The 25,249-nt window shown below is 43.0% G+C and overlaps 1 protein-coding gene across 1 annotated transcript in view; it reads right to left on the bottom strand.

Annotated features, from left to right (window-relative positions):
• ODAD2 (outer dynein arm docking complex subunit 2) overlaps positions 1–25,249 on the bottom strand; it is a gene marked incomplete at its 5' end in the record, with an annotated part of 240,053 nt that overhangs the window by 148,113 nt on the left and 66,691 nt on the right. Inside the window, 2 exons of the mRNA XM_081099802.1 lie at positions 4,410–4,619; positions 5,025–5,171. Of these exons, the coding sequence (XP_080955928.1) occupies positions 4,410–4,619; positions 5,025–5,171 (357 nt within the window). The remainder of the gene's footprint in view (positions 1–4,409; positions 4,620–5,024; positions 5,172–25,249) is intronic.

Genomic DNA, 25,249 nt, shown 5'->3' with positions numbered 1-25,249 from the left:
GCGGAACATAAAAATAAGCCACAGTGCTAACAGCATTAAATCCTGCAATATGTCCAGGCCTGATGCATTCTTCCTGCTTACTCAGACTCTTCTGCACAGTCTTCTATCCGGTGTGCCTCTCCAGAGCCTGACCTATGTAATCAAACCCACTGTGGCCTGTCTGCTCTTTACCTCAGTTCTCTTGCTGGGATGCCATACCCAGCCTACAGTTCCATCTCTGCATTAGTGATCTCCCTCATTTCCAGTTTTAGTTGGGGACTCTATCCTCTACCCCGATAGCTGTCAAACCAAAAGTGGACCCCCAATTCTAGTCCTTCCCAGATGTGTTCTCAACATAGTAGTTACAAGTTTATTATTAGCCTATTCATCATTGTTTTTTCCTGTACCTACTTAGCTATTATTTAAAATTAAATTGTATGTCATTATCTTGACTAGATTAGTGCCACTGTTCAAATTTCAGGCCCCAAAATGTGATGTATAAGACTCCCATAAAAAACATATTTTAGTTTTAGTCTACAGTTTCCTTTCTGACAATTCAATGAGAGTAGTGTCAGTGGAAAGCCACATCAGCCTGCCATTTAATTTCATTAGTTAAGTAGAATAATGATAATCATAGTAATAATTACCACTTCCCCAAGATTTTATTATGGAAATTTTCAAACATACACAAAGAATGAAAAAATTGTAAAGCAACTGTACAACAACATCCATATATCCATCATCTAGGTTCTCTAATAAACATTCTGTCATATTTATCACATAGCTAGACATCTATTCATCCATCTATCCATTCATAAGTCCACTTATTTATGAAGCAAAAAATTATAATTTATAGTACTCTAGAGATTACAAATTAAACACAGAATCTCTTTTAGTAAATTTCAGAACACTTTTCACTGTGCATATATTCACATTAAATCCACATTAACTCAATATATAATTATTACCTCTTTGTATGTATAAGGTATGGGACTAAGTGCTATGGGTGACCCTAAGATATATAAGATTTGGCTCTCATCTTGAGGAAGTTAAACTACAGAAGCGATGAATACAAGCTGTGGGGAAGACACGAGATCTGTCGATAATTCCTAAGGAGGGTGGAAATGCATTTCCATATTGCACTTTATTAAGGTCTTCCTGTCATGGCAAAGGTATTGAGCAGAATGATAATCTTTATCTTTCAGTGACAGTTATTGAAATAATCATCCTATCTAATAAAAGACAAAAAGGTTAATTAGCCGTACCTCCACTATGCTTCCCATTGGCTAATCAGGGCGATATGCAAATTAACTGCCAACCAAGATGGCGGCCGGCACCCACGCAGCTGAAGCGAGCAGGAGGCTTGGTTGCTCCAGTGATGGAGGAAGCCAAGGTTCCCCACCTGCCGCAGCCCGGCTCTGAGCCTGAAAGCAACAATGTTTCAATTATAGAAGCTAAACAAACCCCAGATACCTGCTTTCAGCCGGCCGCGGCCTCAGAGCTGGGAGCACCAGTGACAGCAACAATGTTTTAATTATAGAAAGTAAATAAATCCCAGAAAAAAAGAGAAAAGAAAAAAAGGAGAGGCTAGGAGCTTCGGTCCCAGCCAGCCTGAAAATGGCCCTCAGCCCCTCACCCAGACTGGCCAGGCACCCCAGTGGGGACTCCTACCCTAAAGGGGGTGTGGCCATCCTGAAAACAGCCATCAGCCCCTCATCCAGACTGGCCAGGCACCCCAGTGGGACCCCCACCCTGAAGGGGGTGTGACCAGCTGCAAACAGCCATCAGCCCCTCACCCAGGCTGGCCAGGCACCCAAGCGGGACCCCCACCCTGATCCGGGACACCCTTCAGGGCAAACCTGCTGGCTCCCACCCATGCACCAGGCCTCTATCCTATATAGTAAAAGGGTAATATGCAAACTGACCCTAGTAGCAGAAAGACTGGGAATGACTGGTCACCATGACACACATTGACCACCAGGGGGCAGACGCTCAATGCAGGAGCTGCCCTCTGGTGGTCAGTCGCTCCCACATGGGGGAGCTCTGCTCAGCCACAAGCCAGGCTGATGGCTGCCAGTACAGCGGTGGTGGTAGGAGCCTCTTCTGCCTCCTCAGCAGCGCTAAGGATGTCCGACTGCAGCTTAGGTCTGCTCCCCACTGGCAAGTGGACATCCCCCGAAGGCTGCCGGCTGCCGGAGGGATGTTTGATTGCCATCTTAGGCCCAATCCCCCGGGGAGCAGGCCTAAGCCAGCAAGTGGTCATCCCCCGAGGGGTTCCAGACTGCGAGAGGGCACAGGCCGGGCTGAGGAACCACCCCCACCCCCCGCCAGTGCAAAAATTTTTGTGCATTGGGCTTCTAGTTTTTATTATAAAAGTAATCTACACTAAGAAAAGAGAAACATGCAAATTGGTGTCACTCCACTACACCCACCAATCAGGATGAGTATGCAAATTAACCAACAAAGATGGTGGTTAATTTGCATATGCAGGCGCAGAGCAAAGACTGAAGACGACTGAAGACTGAAGAGGCTTGGCTTCTCCGCTGCAGCCGGAGTGGAGAAGCCAAGCCTCGCTGCTGCAGCCGCAGCGGAGAAGCCAAGCCTTGCTGCGGCAGGACCAACGGCCTGGGTCCCGGGTGCCGGAAGGAAACCAGTGCCAGCAGGCAGGGGAAGGAAGGCCTATTGTGGGAATCTTCATGCAATGAGCCTCTAGTACTTCTATAACAAACTAACATGTATTTGAAAATAGGAAGAAAATTTGGTAATCATTTCATAGAAAACTCCTGTGAACAATTTTCTGTGTTTATTTCAAGTGTCTTTTCTATAATTTTTAGGTAGACCTTTAAAAATTGGGTGAGAGGTACCATTGTTTTTTAATCCTGTTATGATCTTATATTACATTAAATATTCATTTATCCTTTGTTCCTAAATAAACATCTAAAATACACCACTGATAACATTTACAGGGAACTCATACAACTTAATAAAAGGAAGATAAATGATCAAGTAAAAAAATGGGCAACGAACCTAAAAAGATGCTTTTTGAAAGAAGACAGAAGGAAGGCCAAGAGACATATGAGAACATGCTCAAAGTCACTAATTATTCAAGAGATGCAAATCAAAGCGACAATGTGGTACCATCTCACACCTGTCAGATGGCAATCATCAACAAATCAACAAACGACAAGTGCTGGAGAGGATGTGGAGAAAAAGGAACCCTCTTGCACTGCTGGTGGGAATGCAGACTGGTGCAGCCACTATGGAGAACAGTATGGGATTTCCTCAAAAAACTAAAAATGGAACTCCCATTTGACCCAGTGATCCCACTTCTAAGAATATATCCCAAGAAACTAGAAACACCAATCAGAAGGGATATATGCACCCCTGTGTTCATAGCAGCACAATTTACCATAGCTAAGATTTGGAAACAGCCTAAATGCCCATCAGCAGATGAGTGGATTAGAAAACTGTGGTACATCTACACAATGGAATACTACACTGCTGTAAAAAAGAAGGAATTCTTACCATTTGCAGCAGCATGGATGGAACTGGAGAGCATTATGCTAAGTGAAATAAGCCAGGCAATTAAAGAAAAATACCACATGATCTCACTCATTTATGGAAAATAAAGAACATTATAACGTGATGAACAAAAAGATAGATACAGAGGCAGTAAAGCATCCAACAGACTGTCAAATTACAGCGGGAAGGCTGGGGAGTGTTGGGGAGTGGGGGAAAGAGATCAACCGAAGGACTTGTATGCATGCATATAAGCACAACCAGTGGACACAAGACACTGGGCGGGGGGTGGGATGAGGGCATGTGAAGAGGTTAGGGGAGGCTGGGGGAAGGTCGATGGGAAAAAAAGGAGATATATGTACTACTATGTGTAATACTTTAAACAATAAAAAATAAGTAAATAAAATACACCACTGATAGAGCTTCAAATAGGCATTTCTTATGGATATACTGCAAATTATTTTATTAACCTCACATTGAAAAACAAGAGTTTTCAACTGTCACTCTTATGTGTAACACTAAGATGCGCCTCTGTCACCTTGGGGACAATCTTCATGGTGATATCACCACATTGGAGGGAAAGGCTACCAGACTGCTTTCTACTGCACAGGCTTTCACCACCCCTCACCAACACTGCACACAGACATGAATGTATCCCTATGAATGTGATAGGTGAGAACTACAACGATTTTTAAAATTTATATTTCTTTGCAAAGTAAGGTGGAACATGTGTTTTGCCACTTGCTAATATAAATACACAAAAATAATTTTCAAGGACTTGGTGTATCCAAAGATTCTCAGAACATGCCCTGTGGTTATCTAATGTCCGGGAGTGGTCAGAAAGGACAGCATGGAGCTGACATTTCCATGCCAGCTGCTGTGCTGCTGCTGATGATGTCATTGGTACTCACCAGTTTAGTGATGCCCCCATGGTGTCTCACTGCCCACCTGGCTCTTCTAAACTTGGCAACATTCGCAATTGTCTCAGCTGCCAAACATTTCAGACTCTTATGTGGAGAATCAAGTATATTAACCATAATTGGTAAGCCCCCAAGGTCAACAATATTACGTCTGATTTGAGGATTATGACTGATTTCCTTCAGGATTTTTAATGAACCAATCTAAATGAGAAAAAAAAAGGTTATAGATGAATGTGTGCTTAATACAGAACCAGTGCAATATTTTTTAAAATTCCAAGTCTACCAAAAATCCTTCCCCAATTAAGTTTTTAGAGAAAAAAATTTCTATTTCTAGGTGTTACACATAGCCTATATATTTCCCTTTAATTATATAAACAAACACTCATCATTTAAAAAGCAGACACTAATGAAAAGAACCAGATAGAAAAAAGAAAAGCAGAGAGATGAGAAGAGCAGCCAACAGTAGAAGTAGCAAATTATCTTAGCAGTAATAATAGCAGATAAGGCGAGAACCAGGCAGTAGGAGTAGCAGACACCTAGCACTAAGAAGAGACCCATGAGAAGGTATAAAAAAGGTCCCTCATCCATTGTAACAAAGCCACCCACCTTACATTTGACTTCATCTGTATCAAGTAAATTGATTAAAACTTCAAGGCCTCCAACATCCCTGATTGCCAACTGGCAGGTCTCTTGCGCTAAGTTGAAATCCTTCATTGAACACAATGCAATCACTGTAGCTGTCTGATTTCCTCCCTATGAAAACACCATGCCACAGAAAGGTTAAATAAGATCATTCTCTATACAGTTATGACTCCATGAACGGGGAAACATGTCTCCCATACACATGGCACATTACTTTTTTTAAAAGTCTCTGAGCAGGTTATAATGTGTTAAATGAACGGTGTAGAGCTAAAGCACAAAAAAAGCTGTTCAGTGTTATAAAACATTATTCCAATTAAGCATCAACATTTAAAGGTGGTCTGTGTGTTTTAAACAGCTACAACATTAGGTGGTATTAGTGTATTCAATATGCAAAGAGCAAACCTTGAGAGAGCGACTAAGGAATGTAAGTTTTATGCAGAAGTAACAGGCGATTCCTGTAGTTCTCAACAGTATACTCTGCTATGCAAACCATGTCTGAAAATGATTCTTACAAATATGCATATGGCCTTATATATGGGTGTACATTCTTACAACTGGGAAAACATGGAGAAAGGGAAACCATGTGGAGACAGTAGAACAATCCATATTGAGAACAAAAGAAGGTACAGTAAGGGCAGTAGGGTTGTGAAAGAGGTAGCAATTTTTTAAAAATTGAATTTATTAGGTGACATTGGTTAATACAATTAATAGGCTTCAGGTATACAATTCTATAATATATCATCTTATATTGTATTGTGTGTTCACCACCTCAAGTTAAGTCTCCTTCTATCATCATTCATCACCCATTTATACTTTTTTGTAGCTAATGATTTATGTATGGTAAATAGAGGGTAGTATTGCCTATAGACGTGGTCGGCAAACTGCGGCTCGCAAGCCACATGCAGCTCTTTGGCCCCTTGAGTGTGGCTCTTCCTAAGCCTTAGGAGTACCCTAATTAAGTTAATAACAATTTACCGACCTATATAGTTTAAGTTTAAAAAATTTGGCTCTCAAAAGAAATTTCAATCGTTGTACTGTTGATATTTGGCTCTGTTGACTAATGAGTTTGCTGACCACTGCACCATCTTCGACATCCCCAACCCCCTTTCCCTCTGATAATCACCATACTGTGTGTCTGTGAGTTTTGTTTTTGTTTTATTTTGCTTTGCTTAATCCCTCCATCTTTTTCACCTCTCCCCACAACACCTCTCCCATCTGACAGCTGGCAGGCTGTTCTCTTTATTTCTCTGTTTCTATTTTGTTTGTTAGTTTATTTTTTCCTTTAGGTTCCACATATAAGTGAGATCAGGTGATATTTATATTCCTCATACAGGCTTATTTCACTTAGCATAATATTCTCCAGGTCCATACATGCTGTCGCAAAGGGTAAGATTTCCTTCTTTTCTACAGCCAACTAGTATTCCATTGTGTAAATGTAACCAGCTTTTTTATCCACTCATCTATTGATGGGCACTTGGGCTGCTTCCAAATCTTGGCTATTGTAAATAGCGCTGCAATGAACAAAGGTTTACATATGTTCTTCAAATTAGTATTTCAGGTTTCTTGGGATATATTCCCAGAAGTGGAATTGCTGGATCCATAATTAATTTTTGAGGTAACTCCATACTGCTTTCCACAGTGGCTATACCATTCTGTATTCCAACCAACAACGCACAAGGATTCCCTTTTCTCCACATCCCCACCAACACTTATTTGTTGACTTATTGATGATAACCATTCTGACAGGTGTGAGATGATATCTCATTGTGGTTTTAATTTTCATTTCTCTGATGATTAGTAACATTGAGGATCTTTTCGTATGTCTATTGGACATCTATCTGTGTGTTCTCTTTGGAAAAGTGTTTATTCAGGTCCTTTGTACATTTTTAAATTGGATAGTTTGTTTTTTGGTGCTGAGTTTCATAAATTATAAAGTTTGGATATTAACCTATCAGATACCATGTCATTGGCAAATATGTTCTCCCATTCAGTGTGTTCTCCTTTTTATTTGTTGATGGCTTCCTTTGCTCTGCAAAAACTTTTGAGTTTGATTAAAATTAATAATTTTTAAATTTATTTTTTGTTTCCCTTCCCCAAAGAGATATATATAAAATAAAATATTGCTACAAGAAATGCTTTCTTCTAAGATTTTTATGGTTTTGAGTCTAACACTTAAGTCTTTTATCCATTTTAAGTTTATTTTTGTGTAGGATGTAAGAAAGTACTCTAGTTTCTTTGTGTGCATGTGTGTGTGTGTGTGTGTGTGTGTCTGTCCAATTTTCCCAATACCATTTATTGAATAGACTATCTTTACCCCATTGTATGTTTTTGCCTCCTTTGTCAAATACCAGTTGACATAAAGGTATGGGTTGATTTCTGAGCTATCTATTCTGTTCCATTGATCTATATGTCTGTTTTTATACCAGTACCATGCAGTTTTGACTACTATGGCCTTGTACTATAGCTTGATATAAGGTACTGTGATACCTCCAATTTTCTTTTACTTTTTCAAGATTGCTATGACTATTTGGGCTCTTTAGTGGTTCCATATAAATTTTTAGGATATTTGTTCTAGTTCTGCGATTTATACCACTGGTTTCTTGGTAGGAATTGTGTTGAATCTATAGATGGCTTTGGGTAGTATGGACATTTTAAAGATATTAATTCTTCCTGTTTATGAACACCTTTCACTTATTTGTGTCTTTTTAAATTTCCTTCTTCAGTGCCTTTTAATTTCCCCAGTCTAGGTCTTTTACATCCTTGGTTAAATTCATTCCTAAGTATTTTATTATTTTTGAAGCAATTGTGAATGGGATTGTTTTATTAGTTTCACTTTCTGATAGTTCATTATTGGTGTATAAATATGCAACCAATTTCTGGATATTTATTTTGTATACTGCTACATTGCTAAATCCATTTATCAGTTGTAGTAGTTTATTGGTAGAATTTTTAGGATTCTTTATATACAGATCATGTCATCTGCAAATAATGACAGTTTCACTTCCTCCTTTCCAATTTGGATGCCTTTTATTTCTTCTTGTGTGGCTGCTGTGACTGGGACTTCCAGCGCTATGTTAAATAAGAGTTAAGAAGGCAGACATCCATGTCTTATCCACAATCTTAAGGGAAACATTTGTAGTTTTTCCCCACTGAGTATGTTGGCTGTGGGTTTGTTACATATGGCCTTTATGACATTGAGGTATATTCTTTCTATTCCCAGTTTGCTGAGAGTTTTTATCATAAATGGGTGCTGGATTTTATCAAATGCTTTTTCTACATCTATTGATATGATCATGTGATATTTATCCTTCATTTTATTTATGTGGTGTATCACATTTATTTATTTGTGGCTATTGAACCAACCTTGCATCCCTAGAATAAATCCCACTTGATCATGGTGTATGATCTTTTTAATGTATTACTGGATCTGGTTTGTTAATATTTTGTTGAGAATCTTAGCATATATGTTCATTAGAAATATTGGCCTGTAATTTTCTTTCTTTGTCATGTCTTTGTCTGCTTTTGAAATTAGGATAATGCTGGACTTGTAAAATAAGCTTGGGAGTCTTCTCTCCTCTTGAATGTTTTGGAACAATTTGAGGATAGGTATTAGTTCTTCTTTGGATGTTGAGCAAAATTCACCTATGAATCCATTTGGTCCAGGACTTTTGTTTGTTGGGAGTTTTTGATTATTAATTCAATTTCACTAGTTGTCATTTGTTTAATTAGATTCTCTGAATCTTCCTGATTCAGTTTTGGAAGATTGTATGTTTCTAAGATTTAATCAATTTTGTCCAGATTGTACAATATGTTGGCATATAGTTGTTCATATTTTCTTACAATCCTTTGTATTTCTTTGGCGTCAGTTATTATTGCTCCTCCTTCATTTCTTATCTTATTTTATCTCTCTTTTTTCCTTGGTGAGTCTGGTTTGTCAATCTTGTTTATCTTTTCATAGAACCAGCTCTTGATCTCGTTAACCTTTTTAATGTGGTGGTTTTTTTTAGACTATTTCATTTATTTCTGCTCTGATCTTTATTATTTACTGCCTTCTACTCACTTTGGGCTTTGTTTCTTATTCTTTTTTCAAGTTCCTTTAAGCATAAAGTTACATTTTTTATTTGAGATTTTTCTTGTTTTTTGAGATAGGCCTGTGATGTTACAAATTCCCTCTAAGGACTGCTTTTGTTGTGTCCCATAGATTTTTGGTTGTTGTGTTTCATTCTCATTTGTTTCAAAGAATCTCTTGATTTCTTCCTTGATTCATTGTTAATCCATTTATTATTTAGTAGCATGTTATTTAGTTAGCCTCCATGTCTTCGTGTGTTTTTTGGGGTATTGTTTTCTTGTTTTGGTTTCAAGTTTCATAACTTTGTGGTCAGAAAAGATGCTCGATATAATTTCAATATTCTTAAAATTATTGAGACTTGTTTTGTGTCCTATCATTGGTCTATCTAGAAAATGTTCCATTACACTTGGAAAGAAGCAGAGTATACTCTGCTGCTTTGGGGTGAGATGCTCTGAAGGTATCAGTTAAATCTATTTGACCTAGTGTATCATTTAAGGTCATTGATTCCTTGCTGATTTTCTGTTGGAAGATCTATCCATTGATGTCAATGGGGTGTTAAAATCTACTACTATGACACTCTTACTGTCAATCTCTCCCTTTATGTCCATCAAAATTTGCTTTACATATTTAGGTGCTATGTTGGCTGCATGAATGTTTACAAGGGTTATATCCTCTTTTTGGAATAATCCCTTTATCATTATATAGAGTCCTTCTTTGTCTCTTACGATAGCCTTGGTTTTAAAGTCTATTTTGTCTGACATAAATATTGCTACCACAGTTTTTTTTTTTCCTTTCCATTTCCATGAAATATCTTTTTCCATCCCTTTACTTTTAGTCCATGTGTACTTTTCAGTCTGAGGTGGGTCTCTTGTAGACAGCATATATATGGGTCTTGTTTTCTTATCCATTCAACTACCTTGTGTCTTTTGATTGGAGCATTAAAGCCATGTACATTTAAAGTGATTACTGATAGGTATGCATTTATTGCCAGTTTATTCTTTATATGCAATTCTATTAATAACTGGTGATAATGTAATGGGTAGCTGAAAGAGAAAAAGACAAAACTTCACATGACCACCTGACGTTTATAGACAAATAAGCCATACACTGCATTATATGGGATATGGAAGCTGATGGCCTGTTCAAACACCTTTGCTGTCTGCAGATACCAAGAAAAAATGTCTCCAATTCGCACAGGAACACAGGATTGGACAGTCGAGCATTGGAAAAAGTCATGTGGTCTGATGAATCACATTTCCAGTTGCATCATGCAGATGGCAGAGTGAGAATTTGGTGGAAACAGCATGAAAGCATGCACCCCATATGCATGAGTACAACCCTTCAAGCTGGTGGGGGCAGTGTTATGGTTTGGGGCATGTTTTCCTGGCATGATTTGGGCCCTTTAATTCGTGTGGAACAACGTCTGAATAGCACAACAAAGTATCGTTGCTGATCAAGTTCATCCTGTCATGTTGATGGCGTATCCCAATGGAGATGACTTCTTCCAACAAGACAATGCGCCATGCCACGGTGCTCATATTGTGCAGGAGTGATTTCAAGAACATGAGGGAGACTTTACCTTGCTTAGGTGGCCCCCACAATCACCAGATCTCAATTCAATTGAGCATTTGTGGGACGAAGTTAAAAGAGCATGCCACCCACCCCTGGTTCCCCATCCCAGCCCAGAGCCTAGCCCTGATCAGGTGATCAGGGCCTGCTGGCCAGGGTGAGGGATCACAGGATGTTGGCCAGCCAAGGGGAGGGACCACGGGAGGCTACCCAGCCGAGGGAGGTTGGCTGTGGGAGTGCACTAACCAGCAGGGGGCAGCTTCTGCATTGAGCATCTGCCCCCTGTGGTCAGTGTGCATCATAGCAACTGGTCATTCCAGTTGTTCGGTTGTAAAGGTTGCTTAGGCATAAATATATATATATGCCTGCTTTCAGCGAGCCGGGATCTCAGAGATGGAGTTATACATTGTTTCGATTATAGAACCCAAACAAACCAGATACCTGCTTTCAGCAGCAGAGGCCTCAGAGCTGGAGCCAGAGCTAAAGCTGGCCCAGAATAAAAAGAAAAAGAAAAAAAGGAGCAGTTGGGAGCTTCAGCCCTCTGCCCCTCACCCAGACTGGCAAGGCACCCCAGTGGGGACCCCCACGCTGAAGGGTGTGTGACCAGCTGCAAACAGCCATCATCCCCTCAACCAGGCTGGCCAGGCATCCCAGTGGGGACCCCCACCCTGATCCAGGACACCCCTTCAGGGCAAACCAGCCAGCCCCACCCATGCACCAGGCCTCTACCCTATATAGTAAAAGGGTAATATGCCTCCCAGCACTGGGATCAGCAGAGCCGAGAGGCCTCCCGGCACCGGGATCAGCGTGACAGGGGGCAGCGCCCAAGCCCCCTGATCACCCTGTGGCTCTGTGTGTGACAGGGGGCGGGGCCACAACCTCCCTATCCACACTGCTCTGTTTGTGACAGGGGAAGGCGCCCCAATCCCCTGATCGGCCCTGCTCTGTGCCTGATAGGGGGGAGCTCCCCAACCCCCTGATTGCCCTGCAGCTCTGTGTGTGACAGGGTGCAGCGCCCCAACCCCCTGATCGGCCCTGCTCTGTGTGTGACAGGGTGTGGTGCCCCAACCCCCCCCCCCCCATGGGCCCTGCTCTGTGTGTGACAGGGTAGAGCCATAATCTCCCATCGGTCCTGCCCTGAGTGTGAGAGTGGCGGCGCCCCAACCCCCTGATCGGCCCTGCTCTGTGGGTGATAGAGGGCAGCGCCCCAACCCCCTGATCCACCCTGCTCTGTGTGTGACAGGGGGCGGTGCCCCAACCCCCCAATTGGCCCTACCCTGAGCGGGACTGAGGGTGGCATCGCAACCTCCCAATCCGCCCTGCTCTGTGCATGACAGGGGAAGGCGCCCCAACTCCCCAATTGGCCCTGCTCTGAGTCCGACCAGGGGCTGCACCTAGGGATTAGGCCTGCCCTCTGCCACCCAGGAGCAGGCCTAAGCCAGCAGGTCGTTATATCCCGAGGGGTCCCAGACTGCGAGAGGGCACAGGCCGGGCTGAGGGACCCCCCCGACCCCCCCCCCTTCCCCCTGAGTGCACAAATTTTTGTGCACTGGGCCTCTAGTATATAATATATATATATATTCTTTTTTAGGGGCCCAGTGCACGAATTTGTGCACCTTGAAAGGAACTGTGGGCCACGAGACTGTGGTGGGCACAGGGGCCGGTCTCAGCCCATCCTCTATGCTCCCGCCCAGCCCCTCCCGCCACGGCATCCGGTTCTGTCTCTGCTGGCAGGCCCACTCCCATTGCTGCTGCTCCCACACACTGACAGCACCAGCCCCACTCGCACCTTCTGATGGCGCGGAGTGATTGGGGCCGGTGCCAGCAGCAGGTACAAGTGCGGCCAGTGCTGTCAGTGGGTGTGAGTGACAACTGCTGCCCCAATCACCCCTCAGGAGCAGGGGGAGGTGGAGAAGCCCTCAGGGGCAATTGGGGCTGGCAGCCGCCACTCACACCCACTGACGGTGCTGAGTGATCAGGATCAGCACCGGGCACTGGCAGTGTGTGCAAACTGCAGCTCTGGTGCCAGCTGCAGGTGCGAGTGGGGCCATCTCTGGCAGTGGGTGTGAGAGGTGGCTGTTGTCCCTGATCACTCCTCAGGAGCAGGGGGAGGTGGAGAAGCCCTGAGGGGCGATTGGGGCCGGCAACCACCACTCGCATCGCTGACAGCACCGAGTGATTGGGCCAGCACCAGGTGCCGGCAGTGGGTGTGAGCAGCGGCTTCGGCACCAGTAGTGGGTGCAAGCAGGGCTGGTGCTGGCAGCTGGTGCAGGTGCTGGGCAGGACCATGGTGCACAGGAGCAAAGAATTTTCAGTAACCACCAGAGGCTCACCCTGATGACAGCAACTGGTGCCCCGCCTTGGTCTGGCACCCCCACTGACCTGCTCCAACATCCCGCTGCGGCTGATGCCAGCCATGTTCCATGCAAGCCCCCTGGTGGTCAGCGCACGTCATAGCAACAGGTTGTTCCACTGTTTGGTCTATTTGCATATTAGGGTTTTATATATAGAGATATATGTAACGTATGGACTTAGCAAAAAAAATGAAAATTATATTCAAGCTGCCCAGCCCCCTCCATATCACACACATGCACAAACACAAATTCTTTCATTAATTCAGCACAATATTTTACTTTTTAAATAAGAAACTGAAATGGCATTACTAGGGGGCAAGCATCAAAAGTGAAGTTGAAAAGTTTAACCTTTCCTCTTAGTCCTTTCCAAACAATTCTCTCTCTATTGCTAAAAAGGTTATGAACTACTATCCTGTGGTGACACCACTGACTATTTACATTTTTATAATACTTTCCTTCTGGGTAATCTAGGCTGTCCTCTATATCCAAAATTAAGTTCAGCATGACAAGAGCCTTAATTTTACTGTTTACATTTAAATTAATAAGTTTTGTTCTTGCAGCTCTTATGTCCTTTTCTCAATATCAACAGAAATTTTAACACCACCAAGTTTCCCATCAAGTTGGTTTTGAAACATAAAATAATAAATCCTCTATATACTATTGTCAGTTTCATAAATCCCGTTGTTTGTGAGCACAGGACCACCACACACCAGCACTTCTGGTGCCTCTTTTAGAAAAACAAAAGGCAGATATTTTGTAAACCATAAAGAAGAATCTAAATGCTAACCATAATTATATTAAAGAAAATAATGTAGAAAAAACAAACACACAAAGCAAATAAGAAAAACAATTCATCAAACAAGGCTCTTTTTCTGATTTTAAATGGTTTAAAGGGGACAGAAAGTTCCCCTAGGGTACCTGAAGGAACAGAGCTGGGTTCCTACATTAAAAGCCTGAAACTGCAAACCAAAAGCTTCAGATAGAGAGTTCTGTAGGCAGTGGCTTCAGACTCAAGCATGACTGGAAAGCAGATGTCAGACAGCATGTCATGCCTCATTCAAGTCAAGAGAGTCTCCCCACTACAGGCCCAGCTCCCTGAAGAAGAATGTACTGTCCTGACATTCTCAGCTGTGCATGATCGAGGGCCTTCTTGACTGCTACCCTTGCATTATATTTTCTTTGGTAGCAATTTTACTCTTTATACATTCAGCACAATCGTAGTTTACTATTTCATCTAAAGGTCTCTCAATTATTCTCTTCTAGACTATTTCCATCCTTTGAACTTTACTTCATTATTTATACTATAACCAATGAAATAAATTTTTTAAAAGTCAGAGAATTGCAACAGGTGCCCAAAAGGCAAGACTATATATTTTTCTGAATTATCTCTAGGCCAGTTTTGAAGCCAAAGGATGGAAATTTTACATTAATCATTAAAAGTTAGATCGCTATAGAAAAAAATTCTGTAAATCAAGGGCTTTTGCTGAAAATCTGGAAACATAGTCACAGACTTGAGGGATTTTTTTAGAACAGTTTTATATTAGGAAAAGTTAGTTTTTCCACATTTCAGGATTTAGTTCTACCGTTGTCACTGACCATATTCCCCAAAGGGTTATAAATCTTTCAGAATGAATACCCGAGGATTGGAGCCAAAATATTCAACATACAGAGCCACAAATGTTAGCCAATTGCTATTCTTTAAATACCAGCTATGTCAAAGGATTTTCAAATGTTCATTCTCCTTTACCAAATGCCATAAACATCTAACTGTGGAGAAGGAGTGAAAATATGCTCCTTTTCTAATTATTTCTGCCCTGGGGATCTAATTAGTTGCCAATCCTTATTTTCACAATTTATCATTAATTTGCATTTGTGAGAATTTTAAGAGATGGAGAAAACATAGTAAAATATTATTTTACTAGCTTCTGAAGGGTTTTGAAGAATGCTTCCAATAAGCTTTTCTACTCCTTAAATTAATGTAATTCTTTTGCCAGTTGTCTTCCTGCCCCTGCTTCTTGTCAGGCATCTCTTGGCTCTGTCCACCTGCAGATATTTTGCAGCTCACATTCCTTTCTACAACCAGGAGGCGTTTGTTCATTGTCACAATCAGTTTCAAACATGCAAAGGTTGAATTAATATTGCTTTCTCTCATTTTTCTCAAAATTTCTTTTTGAAAGACAAGATAAATAAAAGACATTTTTATAAATAATGTTCTTCATTGTTTTAAGTAAAATATTTGAAATAAGTATTATTACCCTATTTGGTGTACAAAGCAATGCACCCTCACCCTTGTTGCTGCTGATAAGGAACAAATAAACATTTACTAAGTTGAGATGAGGAATGTATTCAAGATCAAATAAAGAAGCAAGTTGCCTCAAATCATTTTTGTATTCTCTCATTCAACCAATTGACACAATTATTATTCCCCAAGTCCAATGCTATGCCTCTGAGACATCAGATAAACAAAAACAGAGATGGTATTTGCCTTCGTGGAGCTCACAATTTAGTGGAGAAAAAAGATTTTAATTTTTTATCCCATTCAAATATGTAAAAACTTTAAGTATGAGAAGTACTATAAGGGAGAAGGGCATGGGGCTATGGATGCCACAATAGGGAACTTAAACAAGGTGTGGGGATCAGAGAAGGTTTCCCTGAGGAATGTATGTCTGGACTGAGGTCTGGACAAAGAGCAGGAGCTTTCCCTGGAGAAGGAGGGAGGTGACGAAAGGCACGTCAGTCAGAGGAAACAGTATGTGCACAGGTCCTACAGTGGAGTGGAGCTTGGCATGTTGAAGGCTTAAAGAAAGGCAGTGTGACTGAGACCCAAAGAGTGGGTGGTGGAGTGGGAGGAGATGAGCAAGGTGGGCAACAAAACCAGCTGGCCAATAGGCCAGGTTGAGAATTTTAATCTTTATTGAAGATTGATAGGAAATATTCAAAGGCTGTTGTTTTGTTTGTTTGTTTGTTTTGGTGGTGGAGTGGAGGACTAACATGAGCTGAGTATATTTTGAAGAAATCATTCTGGCTAAAGAGGCCCCCGGCTGGAGGAGCCAAGTGTGGATGTGTGGAGACCACTCAGGTTACAGCAGCTATGCAGAGAAAAGGAGGAAGAAGGGGATAACTTGGATTAGGAGACCAACATGATCTATCATGTGTTGTAACTTAAGAAAATACAGTAACTTAAGGAAAAATACTACAAAGCTAGTAGGTGAAACTCTGATGGGCAATATAATCACAGTGTAATCTTCAGCTTACTGTCAGAGCCTCATATGACAACAGTGAAAACAGAAGGCAAAGAGGCAGGACTGGGAGCAAAGGGCCCTCTTTTCCTGTTCCCCACCGTCTGCAATCAAGGGGCAGCAGGCGAGACCTGGAGAGGTGACACAACCATCACACAGCCATCCAGCTAGCTTTCTATGCTCTCAGCACTGTTTCTTCCAAACACGCCACTCAGCCAGAAAAGGGAGCCTCTGCCAATGACTGTTTATTAATGACAACAGAGGGCCTGGTGCCCAGCATGGAGGTTTGGCTTACAGATGCTCTTCATCTCCCAGGATCAGAAATGGTAAAAAGTCAATGCTCCAAGTGAGTGGCACGTGACCACATAAGTCAAGGTAGTAAAATATACTGCTTTAACTTCTGCTTATTTGCAAACCGAGTTTATACTGATGATTCAAGCCTCATAAACCTAAGACTCAAGAGATGAGACCAGAGAACTCCAGGAAGGAAAATTAGAAAATACTGTTCCAGAAGAAACAAGAAATTTGACTCAGACTGTTGTATTACAAGCTTGCTAAGAATTTGTATTAGGGAGTTGGTAAAAAACAATGCAAGGATTCCCCACACATTCTTTTAAAATAGCCATGGAACATTTATAGATATTGACACTCCACTGGAAAGTGCTAGTCATTACAATGAGGGAAAATTTGTATCAAATATAACTGTTTTCCTAAAAAGATTAGAAGAGTAACTGAATAATTGTGATAATTAATTAAAATATCTCAGTAAAGTGGATAGATGCAAGAGACCCATTAAAAAATGAATTACTCGAAAAAAATGGCAGCTGAATAGGCAGACCTGTTATGCTCCTCGCCCAAGGACCAGACTAGAAATACAACTAAATTGGAGAACATTCACCTGGAATTACCAACTGAGGTCCACCCGAGGAGGAGACATATCAAGGAAGGAGAGAAAACACCTGGAGACTGGTAGGAAGGGTGAGGTTGCAAGAGGAGCTGACCCAGTTCCCAGGGCGACAGGCCAGCTGGCAGAGAGTGAGGAGGAAGCACTGGGCTACAGGAGGGTCTGTTCCCTCAGAAATAGAGGACCAGACCCCAGGCGGGCTCCGCAGCCCAAAGCACCAGAGCCGAGACCCACGGCCCACATAACATCCAGTTGTGAGGCAGAGTCTGGAGCAGGTAGACTGGAGCCAATCAGAGAGAAAGCTGCAGTCTCGTTCTTGTTTGTTTTGTTTTGGTGGGGTTTTTGTTTTGTTTTGTTTTGTTTTGTTTTGTTTTGTTTTGTTTTCTCTAAACCCAGAGCACAGAAGGTTTCATTTTCAACTACTCAACCAAGGCTTTGGTTCAGGGAGGGAGGCACAGACTTGAGGTGCCTGAGGAGAGGCTGCGGTGGGAAGCAGGGCAGGGAGATGTGGGAAAGTAGTAGCCAGGAGACCTGCATTTGGTCATTTATGTGCATCCAAACCAAAATGGCCATTTTTCCTGAGAGAAGCTAGCCAGTGATGGCGAACCTTTGACACGCGTGTCAGAGGTGACACGCAAATTCATTTTTTTGGTTGGATTGGAGGGGGGGCTGTCTTCCCCACTATTCTGGGAACCAGACTTAAAAACTCCAGGCTCCCAGACAACACTGTTGGTCTCCATATAGGCTCTCTGTCCAGCCAAGGGCAGAGTAATATTTTGGGACACTCTCGGAGGAGTAGCTCTGGGACAAGAAAATATACCCACCATATTCCCTGAAAGCTAAACAGCACCCTTCCTCCTCCCCTCCCCCACCTAATGCCCTTTAAGTAACAGACTTTTGAGTGATTATGATTGACAGATAGCTAGCAGGCACAGGCAGGCAGAGGCTGAGTCCAGGATCCAGGGAAAGTTTGCTGACCCAGCCCTGGGCCCTGTACTGCTCACAAACCTACCTTAAAGGGCAGATTAGCCCCTCCTGCTTTGCAGCCAAGGACTGTGGAGACAGACAAAAGTAGTGGATCACTTGGAGCTTCAAGCAGGCTGCTGAAAGCCAAAGGACAATGCCTGACAGTGGTTAGCACCTAAATACCTAACAGGAAGCCCAGAATTGGCAGACAGAGGAGTGGGGTCCAAAGCAAACTCCCATGGGGTATTAAACTTGGCTGAAACTAATGCCTCTTCACTTTTTTTTCTTCCTTCCTTTTCTCTTTTTTTCATTTTTCTCTTTCTTTTTTTCCCTTTTCAAATTTATCTTCTTTATCTATCTGCTTTAATGATTTGTTATTATTCTAGTCTCTGTTGTTTCATTCATTCATCTAATTTTCCTCTTCCCTTCTCCTCAATTTTTTTTTCATTGCTCATTTTTTTCTCTCTCTTTTCTTTCCCCCCCTTTTTTTCTCCTTCCTTCTCATCATTTTTCTTTTTCTTATTTTAGGTCTATCTGTTTTTTCCTCCATTTTACTTTCCAAAATTTTTTCTTATCTTTTCATTTCATTCTCCCCTCCTTTATTGTAAACTGTTTCCTTCCCCTATTCCTCTAATTCTTTATTTTATTTTCTTTATTTCAGCTCTGCATCTACATATTCTGCCACCCTTCTTGCTGTTTTTTTGTTTGTGCTTTTTTTGTTTCTTTTGTTTTCTCCCCATTTTTCCCCCCTTTTCTTTTGTATCTATCATTCTTGCCCTCTTTTCTCTTTCCTAATACTCTCTTCTTTGGTGGTTGCTATAGGAGTCTGGTGTATGTTCTTGCTTTGTTTCTAATATGTTTTGTCTTGTTGTATTTCATTCTGTTCAGTCAGCATCTCCACAACAGCTTGCACAACATGGTCATGGGTGAGCCACATAGCCAGCCAGCCTGAGAGAAGAGACTCCATTCACGAATGGGACAATAATATTCTAGACCAAACTATAATAGGAGAACCAAAATAACTCAAGTAAAGGGTTTTCCTAGAATACCCAGCTCAGGAGAGCTAAGAGACTGCATCACTGGGTCCCACAAAACACCTACTACAGAAGACCACCCCCAAAAATCTTGGAGGCATAGCAGTTTGATCCAATATACAGAAACAAACACAAAGGGACAGCAAAAATGAAAAAAAAAAGGAGGAATTGCCAGAAAAGGAACTAAATGAATTGCAGGCAAGCAATTTGTCAGATAAAGAATTCAGAGTAATGGTACTAAGGGGCTCAAACAATTTGTTGAGAACTACAAGCAACTTAATGAGAATTATATGAAAATTAAGGAGAATATTAAGGAACTTAATGAGAGCTACACCAACTGAAAAGAGATGTTGGAAGAACAAATAAGAATCAATTGGAAATTATTAATGACATAGCTGATAATAAACACCCTGGAGGATTCAAAAGTAGACTAGAAGAAGAAGAAGAAGACCAAATCAGTGAATTAGAAGATAAGGTAGAAAAAACACGCATTCAGAGCAGCAAATGGGAAAAAAAATTAAAGCAGGAGGAGAGTTTAAGGGAGCTTTAGGACAACATGAAACGAAAACAGTATCAACATAATAGGGGTACCAAAAGGAGAAGATGCTGAGCAAGGACTAGAAGACCTGTTGAAAGTAATAATGACAGAAAACTACTCTGACTTGGGGAAGAAAAAAAATCACACAAGTCCAAGAAGCACAAAGAGTACCAATCAAGATGAGCCCCAAAATACCCATAACAAGACACATAATAATTAAAATTGCAAACTTTAAAAACAAAGAGAATTTTAAAGGCTGCAAGAGAGAGACAAAAAGTTACCAAGAAAGGATCTCCCATTAGCCTATCAGCTGATTTCTCAACAGAAACACATCAGGCCAGAAGGGAGCGGAATGAAGTATATAAAGCAATGAAAAACAAGGAACTGAATCCAAGACTACTCTATCCACCAAGGCTTTCATTCAAAATTGAAGGTGAAATCAGGAGCTTCCCAGACAAAAAAAAAAAAAAAAAAAAAGGCTAAAAGAGTTTATTGCCACCAAACCAGCAATGCAAGAAATCCTAAAGCAGCAGTTCTCAACCTGTGGGTCGAGACCCCTTTGGTGGTCGAACAACCCTTTCACGGGGGTCGCCTAGGACCATCCTGCATATCAGATATTTACACTATGATTCATAACAGTAGCAAAATTACAGTTATGAAGTAGCAACGAAAATAATTTTATGGATTGGTCACAACATGAGGAACTGTATTTAAAGGGCCAGAAGGTTGAGAACCACTGTCCTAAAGGGACTGTTGTTAGAAGAAGAAATAGAAAGAGATGGATGAAACCAGGCATAAGGAATAAAAATGGTAACAAAAAGTGCCTATCCTATATAATAAAAGCCTAATATGCTAAGTGTCCAGTCATCCAGTTGTCTGTTCAACCAATCAAAGCATAATATGCTAATGAATGCTAAGGCCACTCAACCTCTTGCTATGACGTGCACTGACCACTAGGGGGCCAACAGTCGACTGGTCGACAAGTCACTATGATGTGCAATGACCAAAAGCAGGCAGACGCTCAATGCAGGGACTGCCCCCTGGTGGTCAGCACACTTCCACAAGGGGAGTGCCACTCAGCCAGAGCCGAGCTCACGGCTGGTGAGCACAGCGGCAGTGGAGGGAGTCTCTCCCACCTCCGCAGCAGCTAAGGATGTCCGACTGACGGCTTAGGCCCGCTCCCCATGGGGCAGACATCTCCTGAGGACTCCCAGACTGTGAGAGGGCACAGGCCAGGCTGAGGGACTCTCCTGAGTGCATGAATTTCGTGCACTGGGCCTCTAGTCAATAATAACCTTAAACATAAATGGATTAAATGTTCCAATCAAAAGGCATAGGGTAGCTTAATGGATAGGAAAACAAGACCCATATATATGCTGTCTATAAGAGACATACTGCAGAACAAAGGACTCACACAGACTGAAAATAAAGGGATTGAAAAAATTTTCCAGGAAAATGAAAATGAAAAAAAATCTGGGGTAGCAATACTCATATCTGACAAAATAGACCTCAAAGTGAAGGCATAACAAGAGATAATGAAGGCCACTTCATAATACTAAAGGGATCGATACAACATAAGGATATAACTCTGGTAAACATATATGCTCCCAATACAGGAGCACCTACATACGTTTTTAAAAGTCTGGAGGATATCAAGGGAGAGATTGACAGCAATACAATCATAGTTGGTTAGCTCTTCTAGACAAAAAATCAACAAGGAAACAGCAATCCTAAAAGACACAGTAGATCAAATGGAATTGACATTTTCAGAACATTTCACACCAATGCTACAAAATATACATTCTTCTCAAGTGCACACGGGACATTTTCAAATATAGAAAACAAGTTAATACACAAGCTAAGTCTCTACAAGTTCAAAAAGATTGAAATTATATCAAACATCTTCTCAGATCATAATGGCATAAAATTAGAAATCAGCTAAATTCAACACGTGGAGGCTAAATAGCATGCTATTAAACAATAAATGGATTATCAACGAGACCAAAGAATAAATAAAAAATATCCTGGAAAAAAATGAAAATGAAAACACAACAACCCAAATCAATGGGACACAGCAAAAGTAGTCCTGAGTGAGAAGTTCATAGCACTACAGGCCCATCCCCAAAACACAACAAAAGCTTTTAATAAGTTACTTAACCATACAACTTAAAGAATTAGAAAGAGAACAATAAGAAAAGCCCAGAGTAAGTAAAAGGAAAGAAATAATAAAAGTCAGAGCAGAAATAAATGACATAGAGACAAAAAAATAAAATACAAGAGATCAAGAAAACCAAGAGCTTGTTCTCTGAAAGGATAAACAAGATTGACGAACCTCTACCCAGACTCATCAAGAAACAAAGAAGACACAAATAAACAAAATCAGAAACAAAAGAGGTGAGTGACAACTGACCCTACAGAAATACAAAGGATTATAAAAAAAATTATCTTCCTCCCTCAGACCTCCTTTGCTCCCTCTACCATTTCTTCCTTCTTCCCATTCTCCTTTTAAGCTCTACCGGCTCCCCTTTAAAACTTTTTATTTCCTCCCTCTTTCTCTCATCCACACATTCTTCTCCACTTACACTGTTTTAATATCTACCTACCTAATTATCCTTTTTTCTTTCCTGACTCCTACTTTTAAAATCTGTCCCCAGTACACAACTATACTTGATTTTCATTATAGCTCCTACAGTTCACTCACACATCCTCTTTCCTTCTTTAACTTTGCTCTCTAATGACTCCTTTATAAAGTTCTTCCCTCCCTCCTTTCCTTCTTAAAGCTTCCATTGCAGGGGGGGTTAACCCCCAGCCCAGGGCTCAACCCTGACCAGGTGTTCACCACCCCCCATTCCCCGGCCTCCCCGCCACTGTCCTGCTCCCATTTCCTGCCCGGAATGCCTGGCCCAGCGAGGGTGGCCAAGGCCTGCATGGCCTGCACGCTGCTGCCACAAAGGAGTGCATCTGCCCAGAAGGCCTCAGACCATCCTCCACTTTGTTCCAGACCCATGGGTGCCTCCCTGCCAATGGCCGCCACTGTCCTCCTCCTGTGTCTGGGTGGGCCACCCCACTCTGCTCCGCCTGCACCCTGCCCCTCGCCAGGTGCACCTACTCTGCTTTCCTGTGGTTGCCACCCCCTTCTGTGTGCAGTTTCCTTCCCCTCCTATTGTGCCCTATCCTACCCCAGGCCTTGCAGCTGCCTGAGCAGAGGGCGGGGACACAGCCTGCTAATCTGGTCATGACGTGACGCTGTAATGGACAAATTTGCATATCCCTCTATTATTAGATTAGACTAGAGGCCCAGTGCACTAATTCATGGGTGGGGTCCTGCCGGCCCAACTCCAATTGGGGCAGATCAGGCTGGGTCTGTCTGGAGGAGTAGATGACAGGAGGTTGGCCAGCTAAACCACTCTTATCGGAGTCCGATCAGGGCCGGGCCAGCTGGGGGAAGGGGTTGTGGGCTGTGGGCCTGCTGGCCCCACACCTGAATCGGGTGGGGGGGGGAGGCGATTGAAGGTCAGCAGCTGGAGGAGGGGCTGTGGGAGGTTGGCCAGCCAGCCCTGCCCCCAAATGGGGTGGGGGGGGCCGATTGGGAGCCAGAAGCCTGGGAGAGGGGCCATGGGTGGTTGGCCAGCCCTGCCCCTGATCAGAATAGGGGGTGGGGGGGGGAATCAGGGGTGGAGCTGGCCAGGAGAGGGGCTGCGGGAGATTGGCCAGCTGGCCCCACCCCCAGATTGGGCCGGTTCATTGGCTGCAGTGGGAGTCATAGTGGTTGGTCATTCTGGTCGTTATGATGTTCTGGTCGCTGGCTTTTTATATATATGGAGAGATTATTGACTATATTCCCTATAGTGTACTTTATATCCCCATGAGTATTTTGCAACTACCAACTTATACTTCTTAAGCTTCTCACCTTTTTTACCCAGTCCCCTAACCCCCTCCCCTCTGGCAACCATCAGTCTGTTTTCTGCATCTATGAGTTTGTTTCTATTTTGTTTGTTCATTTATTTTGTTCTTTAGATTACACATATAAGTAAAATCACATGTTTTTTTTTTCTTTGTCTCACTTATTTCACTTAGCATACATAATAACCTCTAGGTCTATTCATGTTGTCAAAATGGTAAGATTTCATTCTTTTTTATGGCCAACTAATAATCCATTGTATATATACTAGAGGCCCAGTGCACAAAAATTTGTGCACTCGGGAAGGTCCCTCAGCCCAGCCTGTGCCCTCTCACAGTCTGGGACCCCTTGGGGGATGTCCACCTGCTGGCTTAGGCCCGCTCCCTGGGGGATTGGGCCTAAGCTGGCAGTCAGACATCCCTCTGGCAGCCCAGGAGCCCTCGGGGGATGTCCACTTGCCAGCAGGGAGCAGGCCTAGCTGCATTCAGACATCCCTAGCACTGCTGAGGAGGTGGGAGAGGCTCCCACCACCACTGCTGTACTGGCAGCCATCAGCCTGGCTTGTGGCTGAGCAGAGCTACCCCTGTGGGAGCACACTGACCACCAGGGGGCAGCTCCTACATTGAGCGTCTGCCCCCTGGTGGTCAGTGTGTGTCATAGTGACCAGTCATTCCCAGTCATTCTGCTGTTAGGGTCAATTTGCATATTACCCTTTTATTATATAGGATAGAGGTCTGGTGCATGGGTGGGGGAGACTGGTTTGCCCTGAAGGATGTCCCGGATCAGAGTGGGGGTCTCGCTGGGGTGCCTGGCCAGTCTGGGTGAGGGGCTGAGGGCTGTTTTCAAACTGGCCACACCTGCTTCAGGGTGGGGCTCCCTGCTGGGGTGCCTAGCCAGCCTGGGTGAGGGGCTGAGGGCCATTTACAGGATGGCCACACCCCCTTCAAAAAGGGGGGGTCTTGCTGGGGTGCCTGGCCAGCCTGGGTAAGTGGCTGATGGATGTTTGCAGGCTGGCCACAGCCCCTTCAGGGTGGGGGACCCTGCTGGGGTGCCTGGCCAGCCTGGGTGAGGGGCTGAGGGCTGTTTGCAGACTGGCCACACCCCCTTTAGGGTGAGGGTCCCCGCTGGGGTCCCTGGACAGTCTGGGTGAGGGGCTGATGGCTGTTTGCAGGCTGGCCAAGCCCCACAGCAGGGACCCTCACCCCATGAGGGTGTGGCCATCCTGTGTGAGGGGCTGATGGCTGTTTGCAGGCTGGCCACACTCCCCAGCCACCCAAGCTCCCAGTGGAGGCTGGATGGAAGCAGGTATCTGGGATTTATTTAGCTTCTATAATTGAAACTTTGTTGCCTTTTGCATAGGCCAGAGCAGGCCAGAGCAGACGGGAATCTTGGTTTCCTCCATTACCCAGGCAACCAAGCCTCCTGCTTGCTCCAGCTCCGTGGCTGCCGGCCGCCATCTTGGTTGGGTTAATTTGCATATAGTCTATGCTCTGATTGACTGGTGGGCATGGCTTGGGCGTAGCAAAATTACCATCTTTGTCATTTATTAGTGTAGAATATATATACATATATATATACATATACATATATATATATATATATATATATATATATA

Source organism: Myotis nattereri (genome assembly GCF_964212035.1).
Source record: "Myotis nattereri genome assembly, chromosome: 1".
NCBI classification, from domain to species: domain Eukaryota; kingdom Metazoa; phylum Chordata; class Mammalia; order Chiroptera; family Vespertilionidae; genus Myotis; species Myotis nattereri.
The sequence above is the reverse complement of the archived record's forward strand: the minus strand, read 5'-3'. Positions and strand labels throughout refer to the sequence as shown.